The sequence below is a fragment of the Somniosus microcephalus genome, chromosome 11 (assembly GCF_052327205.1).
Source record: "Somniosus microcephalus isolate GS21.2 chromosome 11, FLI_Smic_1.0, whole genome shotgun sequence".
NCBI classification, from domain to species: Eukaryota; Metazoa; Chordata; class Chondrichthyes; order Squaliformes; family Somniosidae; genus Somniosus; species Somniosus microcephalus.
In genome coordinates, this window is record NC_140997.1 from 239,121,939 (window position 1) to 239,137,023 (window position 15,085).

The 15,085-nt window shown below is 46.1% G+C and overlaps 1 protein-coding gene across 1 annotated transcript in view; it reads left to right on the top strand.

Annotated features, from left to right (window-relative positions):
* The first annotated feature begins 4,019 nt into the window (after positions 1 to 4,019).
* LOC147111379 (6-phosphofructo-2-kinase/fructose-2,6-bisphosphatase 4-like) overlaps positions 4,020 to 15,085 on the top strand; it is a 135,960-nt gene continuing 124,894 nt past the window's right edge. Inside the window, exon 1 of the mRNA XM_086000015.1 lies at positions 4,020 to 4,276. Within this exon, the coding sequence (XP_085856141.1) occupies positions 4,177 to 4,276 (100 nt within the window). The 5' untranslated portion in view covers positions 4,020 to 4,176. The remainder of the gene's footprint in view (positions 4,277 to 15,085) is intronic.

The following is a 15,085-nucleotide window of genomic DNA, read 5'->3' on the forward strand; positions in this document are numbered from 1 at the left end:
TATCTCCATTCCCCCAATATATCTCCACTCCCCCCCAAATATATCTCCATTCCCCCAATATATCTCCATTCCCCCAATATATCTCCATTCCCCCAATATATCTCCATTCCCCCAATATATCTCCATTCCCCCCAAATATATCTCCATTCCCCCCCAATATATCTCCACTCCCCCAATATATCTCCATTCCCCCAATATATCTCCACCCCCCCAATATTTCTCCATCCCCCCAATATATCTCCATTCCCCCAATATATCTCCACCCCCCAATATATCTCCACCCCCCCAATATATCTCCATTCCCCCAATATATCTCCATTCCCCCAATATATCTCCACCCCCCAATATATCTCCATTCCCCCAATATGTCTCCATTCCCCCAATATATCTCCATTCCCCCAATATATCTCCATTCCCCCCAATATATCTCCACTCCCTCCCAATATATCTCCACTCCCCCCCAATATATCTCCATTCCCCCCCAATATATCTCAATTCCCCCAATATATCTTCATTCCCCCAATATATCTCCACCCCCAATATATTTCCATTCCCCCAATATATCTCCATTCCCCCAATATATCTCCATTCCCCAATATATCTCCACCCCCAATATATCTCCACCCCCCCAATATATCTCCATTCCCCCAATATATCTCCACCCCCCAATATATCTCCACCCCCCCAATATATCTCCATTCCCCCCAATATATCTCCATTCCCCCAATATATCTCCACCCCCCAATATATCTCCATTCCCCCAATATATCTCCACCCCCCAATATATCTCCACCCCCAATATATCTCCATTCCCCCAATATATCTCCATTCCCCCAATATATCTCCACTCCACCAATATATCCCCACCCCCCAAATATATCTCAATTCCCCCCCAATATATCTCCACTCCCCCCAATATATCTCCATTCCCCCAATATATCTCCATTCCCCCAATATATCTCCATTCCCCCAATATATCTCCACTCCCCCCCAAATATATCTCCATTCCCCCCAATATATCTCCATTCCCCCAATATATCTCCATTCCCCCCAAATATATCTCCATTCCCCCCAATATATCTCCACCCCCCCAATATATCTCCATCCCCCCCAATATATCTCCACTCCCCCCAATATATCTCCATTCCCCCCAATATATCTCCATTCCCCCCAATATATCTCCATTCCCCCAATATATCTCCACTCCCTCCCAATATATCTCCACCCCCCCAATATATCTCCATTCCCCCCAATATATCTCCATTCCCCCCAATATATCTCCATTCCCCCCAATATATCTCCACTCCACCAATATATCCCCACCCCCCCAAATATATCTCAATTCCCCCCCAATATATCTCCACTCCCCCCAATATATCTCCATTCCCCCAATATATCTCCATTCCCCCAATATATCTCCATTCCCCCAATATATCTCCACTCCCCCCCAAATATATCTCCATTCCCCCCAATATATCTCCATTCCCCCAATATATCTCCATTCCCCCCAAATATATCTCCATTCCCCCCAATATATCTCCATCCCCCCCAATATATCTCCACTCCCCCCAATATATCTCCATTCCCCCCAATATATCTCCATTCCCCCCAATATATCTCCATTCCCCCAATATATCTCCACTCCCTCCCAATATATCTCCACCCCCCCAATATATCTCCATTCCCCCCAATATATCTCCATTCCCCCCAATATATCTCCATTCCCCCCAATATATCTCCACTCCCCCAATATATCTTCATTCCCCCAATATATCTCCACCCCCAATATATCTCCATCTCCCCAATATATCTCCATTCCCCCCAATATATCTTCATTCCCCCAATATATCTCCACCCCCCCAATATATCTCCATCCCCCCAATATATCTCCACCCCCCCAATATATCTCCACCCCCCCAATATATCTCCATTCCCCCCAATATATCTCCATTCCCCCAATATATCTCCACTCCCTCCCAATATATCTCCACTCCCTCCCAATATATCTCCACTCCCCCCAATATATCTCCACTCCCCCCAATATATCTCCATCCCCCCCAATATATCTCCACCCCCCCAAATATATCTCCATTCCCAATATATCTCCATTCCCCCCCCCCAAATATATCTCCCTCCCCCCTAGTCTTCTTTGTCCTCCCAGATGCACCATTCCCTTGACTCCAGCCTCTGCATCTTCCACTCTAACTTTAGTAGCAGATCTCCCTCGGTCCTACTCTCCGAAAGTGCTTCCCTGAGCCTGTCTGCCTCGACACCAACGATCCCTGTAAGCTGAGCAGCCCGGGACCGGCTTTTTCACCCAAATAATAACAGCGAACATTGCTCGGCACCTCTCTCTTCACCTTAAAAAAAATCCTCAAACCCACCTAGCTTTAGATCATGAATAACAACAGAGAATGCTGGAAAAACTCAGCAGGTCAGGCAACATCTGTGGAGAGAAATTTGAGTTGACGTTTCGGGTTGAAACCCTTCTTCAAAACTGGAAAGAAAATAAAAAGATCGAAGGCAAAGCTGCGATCGAACAAAAGTAAAAGAGACAATAAAAGGTATGCGAAGCCAGATGAGATGGTAATGGGCCCGTGGAGACAAAAGGCAGCTGAGATTAGGTGTGAAGTGTACTAGCAGGATAAGGACAGCTGCCAGGTGAGAGAGAGAAACAAAAGGAAAGGAAATAACAACAGAAAATGCTGGAAAAACTCAGCAAGTCAGGCAACATCCGTGGAGAGAAATTTGAGTTGACGTTTCGGGTTTGACCCTTCTTCAAAACTGGAGAGAAAAGGAACTAGATCGAAGGCAGGGCTGCGATCGGACAAAAGAATAAAAGAACCAAAAGAAGTAAAAGAGATTAGAAGCTAGACGAGATGGTAATAGGCTGTGATTAGGTGTAAAGTGTACTGGCAGGGCAAAAGATAGCTGCCAGGTGTGAGAGAGAAACAAAAGGAAAGGGGGGGGGGGGGGGGAAAGGAAAGGAGTGGAAAAATATAAGTGAAAATGAAATAGGGGCCGAGGGAAAGGAGGTGGGGGGAGAAAAAAAAGGACCCAAAACAAAGGGGTGGAAAAAATTAAAAGGAAAAAAGTAATAGGGGCCAGGTTATGATCTGAAATTATTGAACTTTAGATCATCCTGAGTTCCAAGTACCTTCTTAGCATCTGTTTTCACCGTGCCTATTTGTGATTCACCTCGGGGTACTGTTTACACGGAGACACAGTGAGGTGTGTAACAGTGCTGCGGGGGTGTTTCTGAGAGCTGTTTACTGGACTGACTCAGCATTGAGGTACTAGTGCAGGGTTTCACACTCGCCTCCCTGCTCGCTGAGTGTTGGGAGGTTGCCTGCTGGGCTGTGTTCAGCTGTTCTGCAGCATGTTTCCTGTCGCCAGTGTCCTCCGGGTTTTGATTGGTGCTGGTGTTGTGGCTCTCCCAGCCATTGGCTGCTCTGATACAAGCAGCAACAGCCCATGCTTTCCACACGTGCTGCGTGTGGAATGAACCCAAAATGATGCAATATACAGAGAAAAACGTATCTGCTTGTACATAAAGAACAGGAGAGAGATCGCGGTACAGAAAGTACCCAGTCACAGTGTGAAATAAGAGATGGAAATAAATAGTTCTGGGAAGTCTGTAAAACAAATTCTGCTGGGATTCCGTGTAAAAATGTCATTTACTCTGTAATTAGATTTTTAAGAACTTTTTTTGTAAACCACAATCTGAGCAAAGTGCATTAAGTTTCAGAGCTGATCTGACCAATATTTCAATAAGCATTAGAGCATAAAAAGACTAAAGCACAAATGTTGTAAATCTCCAAAACAACTGTTTTGTAAATACATAGCAGGCCAACCAGCATGTGATGGGTTCATGTTTTGCAACAGGCTCTATTTCTTTCAGCTTTGCTCAAAAATGTTAGCATAAGCTTGTTGACGGAGACTTCGGTTGAACATCTTATCCCAGCAATCGGAGTGCCCCTGTGGTAGGATACATGTGGTAGTTTGCAGTTTGATTTCACGTGATGTGCTCCGTCCTATCAGCCAGTGCTCACTGTATGGCTGTAGACAGGGAAGAAAGACCTGCAGCCTAGGGAACAAGGCAAAGAATTGACAAACTGTGCAGGCTTGGTCGTGTGGACTTAAATTCACAGCAAGGCAAAGGAACGGGAAACTATAATGACGAGCTCGCCTCTAGAACTCACTCAAAATCCCCTGAAGAAGATTTGGATGCCTTGTAAAAATGGCCTTTGTGAGGTGCACATTTCACAAAGGAAGGGTAGGTGTGGGGGTCTGACAAACTACAGCACCCCAAATCTGATGCCCTGCTAATCCTGCTGTCTCTGGGTTATTCTTAATCCTTCTGGCCCTGAAAGCAGCTGATGTTTATAGTCTTATTTTAAAAGTCTGATTGTTCCATGGAAGTCTGCAGTGCCGCAATGCCAGTAAACGGGCTCCGACACCTTGCTGTCTGGAGAGGGGTTTAGCATCGACCCTTCGTGTTTGCATAGCTTTAATTGTCACTGGTAAAACTGCTCTGTTAATGTGAATTAAGGTGCAGAATTGGGTAAGAATACAAACTGTAATTAATGGAAGCCAGATGCAAAAGTACTGTTAAATGCTGGATGGTTAGATTAAGCTGTGCAAAGAGTTTTTATGGGATAGGGTAGATTAAAGGACTAAAGGTGATTTATTTGTTAAGCACTGAATTTGTGTGATTTTCCAGTATTTGCATCAATTTGTCTGTAAACGTCTGTGTGAGAGTAATGTGTATTAATACTTGAGCACAAACCTCCCAGTGCAGTACTGAGGGAGTACTGCACTGTCAGAGGAGACGTTAAACCGTCTGCTCTCTCAGGTGGGCGTTAAAGACCCCACGGCATTATTTCGAAGAAGAGCAGGAGAGTTATCCCCGGTGTCCTGGCCAATATTTATCCCTCAATCAACATCACTAAAAAAACATTATCTGGTCATTATCACAATGCTGTTTGTGGGAGCTTGCTGTATGCAAATTGGCTGCTGTGTTTCCTACATTCTCTTCTTAGGCAGTCCCTCGGAGCCGAGGATGACTTGCTTCCACACTAAAAATGAGTTCTCAGGTGACTGATGAGTCCAATGTGGGACCTACAGTCTCTGTCACAGGTGGGGCAGACGGTGGTTGAAGGGGTGGGTGGGTGGGGTGCTTGGGTTGACGTGCGCTCCTTGCGCTGCCTGCGCTTGGCTTCCACTTGCTCCTGGTGAAGAGACTCGGGATGTTCGGCACCTTACATTACATTCCTACATTACAACAGTGACCACACTCCAAAAGTACTTCACTGGCTGTAAAGTGCTTTGAGGCATCTGGTGGATGTGAAAGGCGCTATATAAATGCAAGTCTTTTCTTTCTTTTAATACAGTGGCACTGCAATTGTCTATTGTAACATTTATATATAAGCAATTATAAGCATAGTATTTAGAAAGTGGGTTAGTTTTAAATCAAGGTAAAGATAGAATAATGTATTAAACAGACCTTCAGTTCCTTGTTAGTATTGTAAATATTGGTGTGAGTCATCCAGTGTTTTCTCTTCTTGTGGTTACTGCAATGTAACCCTCGCACTCTGAGTTTCTGATATTGTGGTTTTGTATAACTCATACTTAGTGTCGTGAAATGTTTCTTTAATACAACAGTGACTATTTTTCAAAAGTACTTCATTGGCTGTAAAGCCTTTGGAATGTGGTGAGAAGTGGCGTTGTACCTGTGGAGTGTGGCTGATCTTTTAACAAGGGCTTTGGTGCAGCAATGATGTGCAAAATGTGAAGTACACGCACGTGTCATTCTGTATCGTCCTAGTTATGGCTGGGTGGTTTTTAAAGATCGATTCCTAATTTAAAGTTGTGCACTTTTATCAGAAAATTATTTATTTTATACTTTTATTTTTTTAATTTCTGTGCAAGTATTTGTTGCCTTGCTGTTTTGAATCATGTGGTGTGGGAACTAAACCGTCCCATGCTAGATTGACTTTCTTTAAACTGATGACCCATGGTGTGCCCAGAATTGATTACTGCCTTCTTGCAGTTTTTTATTCCCCGCATGTTCCCAGTGTTTGAGTGTGTGCTCACTATTCATGGCCGTACACATGGAGGATGGTACCTGTATTAAAACAAGGAGTTGTTAATACCACCGCTCTTTATCGAGAATTCCTTGCTGCTTTCTCTAAAGCTTCAGTAATGACCATGTGAGTACCTGTTAATAGCAACCTGTGAGTACTTGTTAAGGATCAGTGTTGGGGCCTCAGCTATTTACAATCTATATTAATGATTTAGATGAATAGACCGAGTGTAATGTATCCAAGTTTGCTAACAATACAAAGCTAGGTGGAAAAGTAAGCTGTGAGCAGGACACAAAGAGCCTGCAAAGGGATGTAGACACGTTAACTGAGTGGGCAAGGTGGAATATAATGTGGAGAACTGTGAAATTATCCACTTTGGTAGGAAGAATAGAAAAGCAGAATATTTTTAAATGGTGAGAAACTTTCAAATGTTGGTGTTCAGAGAGATTTGGGTGTCCTCGTACAAGAAACACAGAAAGCTAGCGTGCAGGTACAGCAAGCAATAAGGAAGGCAAATGGCATGTTGGCCTTTATTGCAAGGGGGTTGGAGTATAAGAGTAAGGAAGTCTTGCTCCAATTGTACAGGGCCTTGGTGAGACCACACCTGGAGTACTGGGCACAGTTCTGGTCTCCTTATCTAAGGAAGGATATATTTGCCTTGGAGGCGGTGCAATGAAGGTTCACTAGATTGATTCCTGGGGTGAGAGGGCTGTCCTATGAGGAGAGATTGTGTAGAATGGGCCGATACTCTCTGGAGTTTAGAAGAATGAGAGGTGATCTCATTGAAACATACAAGATTCTGAGGGGGATGGACAGGGTAGATGCTGAGAGGTTGTTTCCCCTGGCTGGAGTGTCAAAAACTAGGGGGTCACAGTCTCTGGATAAGGGGTCGGCCATTTAAGACTGAGATGAGGAGGAATTTCTTCACTCAGAGGGCGGTGAATCTTTGGAATTCTCTGCCCCAGAGGGCTGTGGATGCTGAGTCGTTGAGTATATTCAAGGCTGAGATCGATAGATTTTTGGACTTTAGGGGAATCGAGGGATATGGAGATCGGGCGGGAAAGTGGAGTTGAGGTCGAAGATCAGCCATGATCTTACTGAATAGTGGAACAGGCTTGAGGGGCCGTATGGCCTACTCCTGCTCCTAATTCTAATGTTCTTATGTTCTAATAGCTACCTGTGAAGATCAACACACAGCCACTTTTTCTAAGAAAGCGTAATTTAAAAATCATAGCATTAGAGACAAAAGACCTGCTGTTGCAATCGTAAGGTAATTTATTTTTCTATTCCTTCCTCTTTGCCCCTCATTATGCACAATTTAGTGAATGAGGAAGCCTGAATCCAGAGATTATCCTCACTGCACCTGGTCTTGCTGCTAAACCAGCCGTAGCTGTTGTTTCTCACTCCCTGGGATTAGGACCTCGGTGCTGCAGATTCAAACCCACCTCCGCTCACATCACACACACACACACACACACACACAGAAACCCCACAGTGCAGATAGAGGCCATTTCGGCCCATTGAGCCTGCACCGACACATATCCCACCCTATCCCCGTAACCCCACGTATTTAATCCCCCATCACTACAAGGACAGCATACTGCAGAGGCTGGAAATCTGAAATATAAACAGAAAATGCTGGAAATACTCAGCAGGTCAGGCAGCATTTGTGGAGAGAGAAACAGGGTTAACGTTTCAGGTCGGTGACCTTTCATCAGAACTGGAAAAAGTTAGAGATGTCAGGTTGAAAGTAAGTATTTGAATGGCAGAGCAGGCTCAAGGGACTGATTGGCGTACTCCTCTCTCTATGTTCCTAAGATTGCAACAGGAAAGAAACAGATACAGCTGCAAACATACAATGTATTTTATTCATATTTAACAGCAAAAATATCCACAGATAGGAGCTGAAAAAGGAGCAATGGCCTTCTTGTATGCTGGTGTTTTTATCATTCTAAGATGCCTCTCATTAATATTCCATTTCAACGGAAATCGGCTGACCTCCACCTCTTCGAAGCAGCCATTCTAATCCTGTATCTGGGGAACCGTACCCCAGTGAGAGTCGGTGCCTGCGGGACTGTACCCCAGTGAGAGTCGGTGCCTGCGGGACTGCACCCCAGTGAGAGTCGGTGCCTGCGGACCTGCACCCCAGTGAGAGTCGGTGCCTGCGGACCTGTACCCCAGTGAGAGTCGGTGCCTGCGGACCTGCACCCCAGTGAGAGTCGGTGCCTGCGGGACTGTACCCCAGTGAGTGTCGGTGCCTGCGGACCTGCACCCCAGTGAGAGTTGGTGTCTGCGGGACTGTACCCCAGTGAGAGTCGGTGCCTGCGGGCCTGCACCCCAGTGAGTGTCGGTGTCTGCGGGACTGTACCCCAGTGAGAGTCGGTGTCTGCGGGCCTGCGCCCCAGTGAGAGTCGGTGCCTGCGGAACTGTACCCCAGTGAGAGTCGGTGTCTGTGGAGCTGTACCCCAGTGAGAGTCGGTGTCTGCGAAGCTGCACCCCAGTGAGAGTCGGTGCCTGCGGACCTGTGCCCCAGTGAGAGTCGGTGTCTGCGGAGCTGTACCCCAGTGAGGGTCAGTGCCTGCGGAGCTGTACCCCAGTGAGGGTCAGTGCCTGTGGAACTATACCCCAGTGAGTGTCAGTGCCTGCGGACCTGCACCCCAGTGAGGGTCAGTGTCTGTGGAACTGTACCCCAGTGAGAGTCAGTGTCTGTGGAACTGTACCCCAGTGAGAGTCAGTGTCTGTGGAACTGTACCCCAGTGAGGGTCAGTGCCTGTGGAACTATACCCCAGTGAGGGTCAGTGCCTGCGGACCTGCACCCCAGTGAGAGTCGGTGCCTGCGGGACTGCACCCCAGTGAGAGTCGGTGTCTGCGGGACTGCACCCCAGTGAGAGTCGGTGTCTGCGGGACTGTACCCCAGTGAGAGTCGGTGCCTGCGGGACTGCACCCCAGTGAGAGTCGGTGCCTGCGGGACTGCACCCCAGTGAGAGTCGGTGCCTGCGGGACTGCACCCCAGTGAGAGTCGGTGCCTGCGGGACTGCACCCCAGTGAGAGTCGGTGCCTGCGGGACTGCACCCCAGTGAGAGTCGGTGCCTGCGGGACTGCACCCCAGTGAGAGTCGGTGCCTGCGGGACTGCACCCCAGTGAGAGTCGGTGCCTGCGGGACTGCACCCCAGTGAGAGTCGGTGCCTGCGGGACTGCACCCCAGTGAGAGTCGGTGTCTGCGGGACTGCACCCCAGTGAGAGTCGGTGTCTGCGGGACTGCACCCCAGTGAGAGTCGGTGTCTGCGGGACTGCACCCCAGTGAGAGTCGGTGTCTGCGGGACTGTACCCCAGTGAGAGTCGGTGTCTGTGGAACTGTACCCCAGTGAGAGTCGGTGTCTGCGGGACTGCACCCCAGTGAGAGTCGGTGCCTGTGGAACTGTACCCCAGTGAGAGTCAGTGTCTGTGGAACTGTACCCCAGTGAGAGTCAGTGTCTGTGGAACTGTACCCCAGTGAGAGTCAGTGTCTGCGGGACTGCACCCCAGTGAGAGTCGGTGCCTGTGGACCTGCACCCCAGTGAGAGTCAGCAAAAAATCAGCATGAAAATTTCACGTCTCTCTGCTTCTGTTAATTCCCAATTTTAGAACGTTTTTCAGAATTATAGCTTATTTTGTGGGGGAAAGCCTTTAACATTGTGCACATGACGTGTGTTACCATAGAGCGGCTGCATACCACGGTGATTATGGAAATACTCAGCTGCTTATGAGTAGAATTGCGAGACGGATGCACCTTTTTGGAAATGGTGATGCCGATTTCCACCCAAATCCTTCTTTTTATCATTTTAATGTTGACCACCTACAGTAACGTTAACTGCATCAGTAATATAGGGGAACAGACACCTGAGGGTTTAACACCTAATATGCTGAAAAAGCGAATGCAGTTAGATAAAACTAGGCAGGAAAGGCCGAATAGTGCAGCAGAGATCTTGCAGGAATCCCTGGAGTGCATCTCACTCTCTAACCGATATTCTGAATACTGGTGAGGGCGATGGTTGCTCTGGGGAGTACAGCCAGAGCCAAGTCCATGGCACCACAGGTGGTTCAGCTGTACGGTGGGGGAGGAGTAAGATCGGGAAAGTGATAGTGGTAGGGGATTCAATAGGTAGGGGAACAGGCAGGTGTTTCTGCGGCCGCTGACGTGATTCCAGGATGGTATGTTGCCTCCCTGGTGCCAGGGTCAGGGATGTCACTGAGTGGCTGCAGAGCACTCTGAGGGGGGGAGCGTGAACAGCCAGAGGTCATGGTCCATATCGGTATCAATGACATAGATAGAAAGAGGAATGAGGTCCTGCAAGCAGATTTTAGGGAGCTAGGAAAGAGATTAAAAAGCAGGACCTCAAAGGTGGTAAGTATATAGAAATAGGAGGATAGAGCAGATGAATGCATGGCTGGAGAGATGGTGCAGGAGGGAGGGCTTTAGATTCCTGCGATATTGGGACAGTTTCTGGGGGAGGTCGGACGGGTTGCACTTCAACAGAACCAGGACCAATATCCTCGCGGTGGGGGGGGTTTGCTAGTGCTATTGGGGAGGGTTTAAACTAATTTGGCAGGGGATGGGCACCAGGATGTAGCACTAGAAAGGAATATCATAGAAATTTACACGACGGAAGGAGGCCATTCGGCCCATCCTGTCCATGCCAGCCGACAAAGAGCTATCCAGCCTAATCCCACTTTCCAACACTTGGTCCGTATCCTTGTAGGTTACGGCACTTCAAGTGCATATCCAAGTACTTTATAAATGTGATGAGGGTTTCTGCCTCTACCACCCTTTCAGGCAGTGAGTTCCAGACACCCACCACCCTCTGGGTGAAAAAACTTCTCCTCAAATCCCCTCTAAACCTCCTACCAATTACTTTAAATCTGTGCCCCCTGGTTATCAACCCCTCTGCTAAGGGAAATAGGTCCTTCCTAGCCACTCTATCTAGGCCTCTCATAATTTTATAGACCTCAATTAGGTCTCCCCCCTCAGCCTCCTCTGGTCCAAAGAAAACAATCTGCTATCCCGATCTTACTCCTCACCCACTGTACAGCTGAGCCACCTGTGGTGCCATGGACTTGGCTCTGGCCGTACTCCCCAGAGCAACCATTGCCCTCACCAGTATTCAGAATACCGGTTAGAGAGTGAGACGCACTCCAGGGATTCCTGCAATACCTCTGCTGCACTGCTCCCGCTCAGCCTCTCCAATCTTTCCTCATAGCTAAAATTCCCAGCCCAGGCAACATCCTGTAAATCTCCTCTGCACCCTCTCTTGTGCAATCACATCCTTCCTGTAATGTGGTGACCAGAACTGCACGCAGTATTCTAGCTGTGGCCTAACTACTGTTTTATACAGTTCAAGCATAACCTCCCTGCTCTTATATTCTGTGCCTCGGTGAATAAAGGCAAGTATCCCGTATGCCTTCTTAACCACCTTATCTACCTGGCCTGCTACCTTCAGGGATCTGTGGACATGCACTCCAAGGTCCCTCTGATCCTCTGCACTTCTGTGTTCTACCATTTAATGTGTATTCCCTTTCCTTGTTAGCCCTCCCCAAATGCATTACCTCACACTTCTCCGGATTGAATTCCATTTGCCACTGTTCTGCCCACCTGACCAGTCCATTGATATCTTCCTGCAGTCTACAGCTTTCTTCTTCATTTTCAACTACACGGTCAATTTTTGTATCATCTGCAAACTTCTTAATCATACTTCCTACATTAAAGTCCAAATTATTGATGTATACCACAAAAAGCAAAGGACCCATTACTGAGCCCTGTGGAACCCTACTGGAAGCAGCCTTCCAATTACAAAAACACCCTTTGACCATTAACCTTTGTTTCCTGCCTCTGAGCCAATTTTGGATCCAACTTGCCACTTTGCCTTGGATCCCATGGGCTTTTACTTTCGTGACCAGTCTGCCATGCGGGACCTTATCAAAAGCCTTGCTAAAATCCATATAGACTACATCAAACGCACGCCCCTCATCGACCCTCCTTGTTACCTCCTCAAAAAATTCAATCAAGTTGTCGGGACACGACCTTCCCTTAACAAATCCATGCTGACTGTTCCTGATTAATCCGTGTCTTTCTAAATGAAGATTTATCCTGTCCTTCAGAATTTTTTCCAATAATTTTCCCACCACCGAGGTTAGGCTGACTGACCTGTAATTACTTGGTCTTTCTCTTTCTCCCTTTTTAAACAGCGGTACCACATTAGCAGTCCTCCGGCACCACACCTGTTGCCAGAGAGGATTGGAAAATGATAGTCAGAGCCTCTGCTATTTCCTCTCTTACTTCTCTTAACAGTCTTGTATATATTTCATCTGGGCCTGGGGATTTATCCACTTTTAAAGATGCTAAACCACTTAATACTTCCTCTCTCACTATGTTTATTTCATCTAATATTTCACACTCCTCCTCCCTGATTGCAATTTCTGCATCGTCCCTCTCCTTTGTGAAAACAGACGCAAAGTATTCATTAAGAACCATACCCATGTCTTCTGCCTCCCCACACAGGTTATCTTTAATTATAGTAGAAAATCAAGGGGCAAAAGGGAGGGAGGAACTTAAAACAATCACTCATGACAGAAAAAGTACTTGGCAAACTTATAGGCCTAAAGGCTGACCGGTCCCCTGGACCTGATGGCCTGCATCATAGGGTCTTAAAAGAAGTGGCTGCAGAGATAGTGGATGCATTGGTTGTAATCTTTCAAAATTCCCTTGACTCTGGGAAAAGTCCCTGTGGATTGGAAAACCGCAAATGTAACACCCTTATTCAAAAATGGAGGGAGACAAAGCAGGAAACTATAGGCGAGTTAGCCTAACATCTGTCATTGGGAAAATGCTGGAATCCATGATTAAGGAAGTAGTAGCAGGACATTTAGAAAATCATAATACAATCAAACAGAGTCAACATGATTTTATGAAAGGGAAATCGTGTTTGACAAATCTATTGGAGTTCTTTGAGGAGGTAACAAGCAGGGTGGATAAAGGGGAACCAGTAGATGTAGTGTATTTGGATTTCCAAAAGACATTTGACAAGGTGCCACATAAAAGGTTAATGCATAAGATAAGAGCTCATGGTGTTGGGGGTAATGTATTAGATTGGATAGAGGATTGGCTAACTAACAGAAAACCGAGTTGGGACAAATGGGTCATTTTCAGGATGGCAATCAGTAACTAGTAGGGTGCCACAGGGATCAGTTCAACTATTTTCAATCTATATTAATGACTTGGATGAAGGGACCGAGTGTATTGTAGCCAAATTTGCAGACGATACAAAGATAGGTGGAAAAGCAAGTTGTGAGGAGGACACAGAGAGTCTGCAAAGGGATATCGATAGGTTAAGTGAGTGGGAAAGAATTTAGCAGATGGAGTATAATGTGGGAAAATGTGAGGTTAACCACTTCGGTAGGAAGAATAGAAAAGCAAAATATTATTTAAATGGAGAAACACTACAGAATGCTGCGGTACAGGGGGATCTGGGGGTCCTCATATATGAAACACAAAGTTAACATGCAGGTGCAGCAAGTAATTAGGAAGGCAAATGGAATGTTGGCCTTTATTTCAAGGGTGATAGAGTATACAAGTAGGGAAGTCTTGCTACAACTGTACAGGGCGGTGGTGAGACCACACCTAGAGTACTGCATACAGTTTTGGTCCTCTTAATTAAGGAGGGATATACTTGCATTGGAGGCAGTTCAGAGAAGGTTCACTCGGTTGATTCCTGGGATGGAACGGTTGTCTTATGAGGAAAGGTTGAGCAGGTTGGGCCTATACAAAAAAAAAAAAAAAAATTAGTGAAGACAAATGTAGGTCACTTACAGTCAGAAACGGGAGAATTTATAATGGGGAACAAGGAAATGGCAGAGCAATTAAACAAATACTTTGGTTCTGTCTTCACGGAAGAGGACACAAATAACTTCCCAGAAATGCTAGGGAACCAAGGGTCTAGTGAGGAGGAGGAATTAAAGGAAATTAGTATTAGTAAAAAAAATAGTGCTGGAGAAATTAATGGGACTGAAAGCCGATAAATCCCCAGGGCCTGATAATCTGCATCCCAGAGTACTAAAAGAGATAGTCATGGAAATAGTGGATGCATTGGTTGTCATCTTCCAAAATTCTATAGATTATGGAACAGTTCTGCAGATTGGAGGGTGGCAAATGTAACCCCACTATTTAAAAAAGGAGGGAGAGAGAAATCAGTAGTAGGGAAAATGCTAGAGTCTATTATAAAGGATGTGATAACAGGACACTTGGAAAATATCAATGGGATTAGACAAAGTCAACATGGATTTATAAAGGGGAAATTGTGTTTGACAAACCTACTGGAGTTTTTTGAGGATGTAACTGGTAGACTTGATAAGGGAGAACCAGTGGATGTGGTGTATTTGGAATTTCATAAGGCCTTTGATAAAGTCCCACATAAGAGGTTAGTATGCAAAATTAAAGCACATGGGATTGGGGGTAATATACTGGCATGGATTGAAAATTGGTTAACAGACAGGAAACAGAGAGTAGGAATAAATGGGTCTTTTTCGGGGTGGCAGGCGGTGACAAGAAAGCAGGGACCGGGTACTGAATTTGGATGGTCAGCCATGATCGCATTGAATGGCGGAGCAGGCTCGAGGGGCCGAATGGCCTACTCCTGCTCCTATCTTCTGTGTTTCTATGACTAGTGGGCTACCGCAGGGATCAATACTTAGGCCTCAGCTATTCACAATATATATCAATGATTTGGATGAGGGAACCAAATGTAATATTTCCAAGTTTGCTGATGACACAAAACTAGGTGGGAATGTGAGTTGTGAGGAGGATGCAAAGAGGCTTCAAGGCGATTTAGACAAGTTGAGTGAGTGGGCAAATACATGGCAGATGCAGTATAACGTGGATAAATGTGAAGTTATCCACTTTGGTAGGGAAAAACAGAAAGGCAGAGTATTATTTAAATGGTGCTAGATTGGGAAATGTTGATGTACAA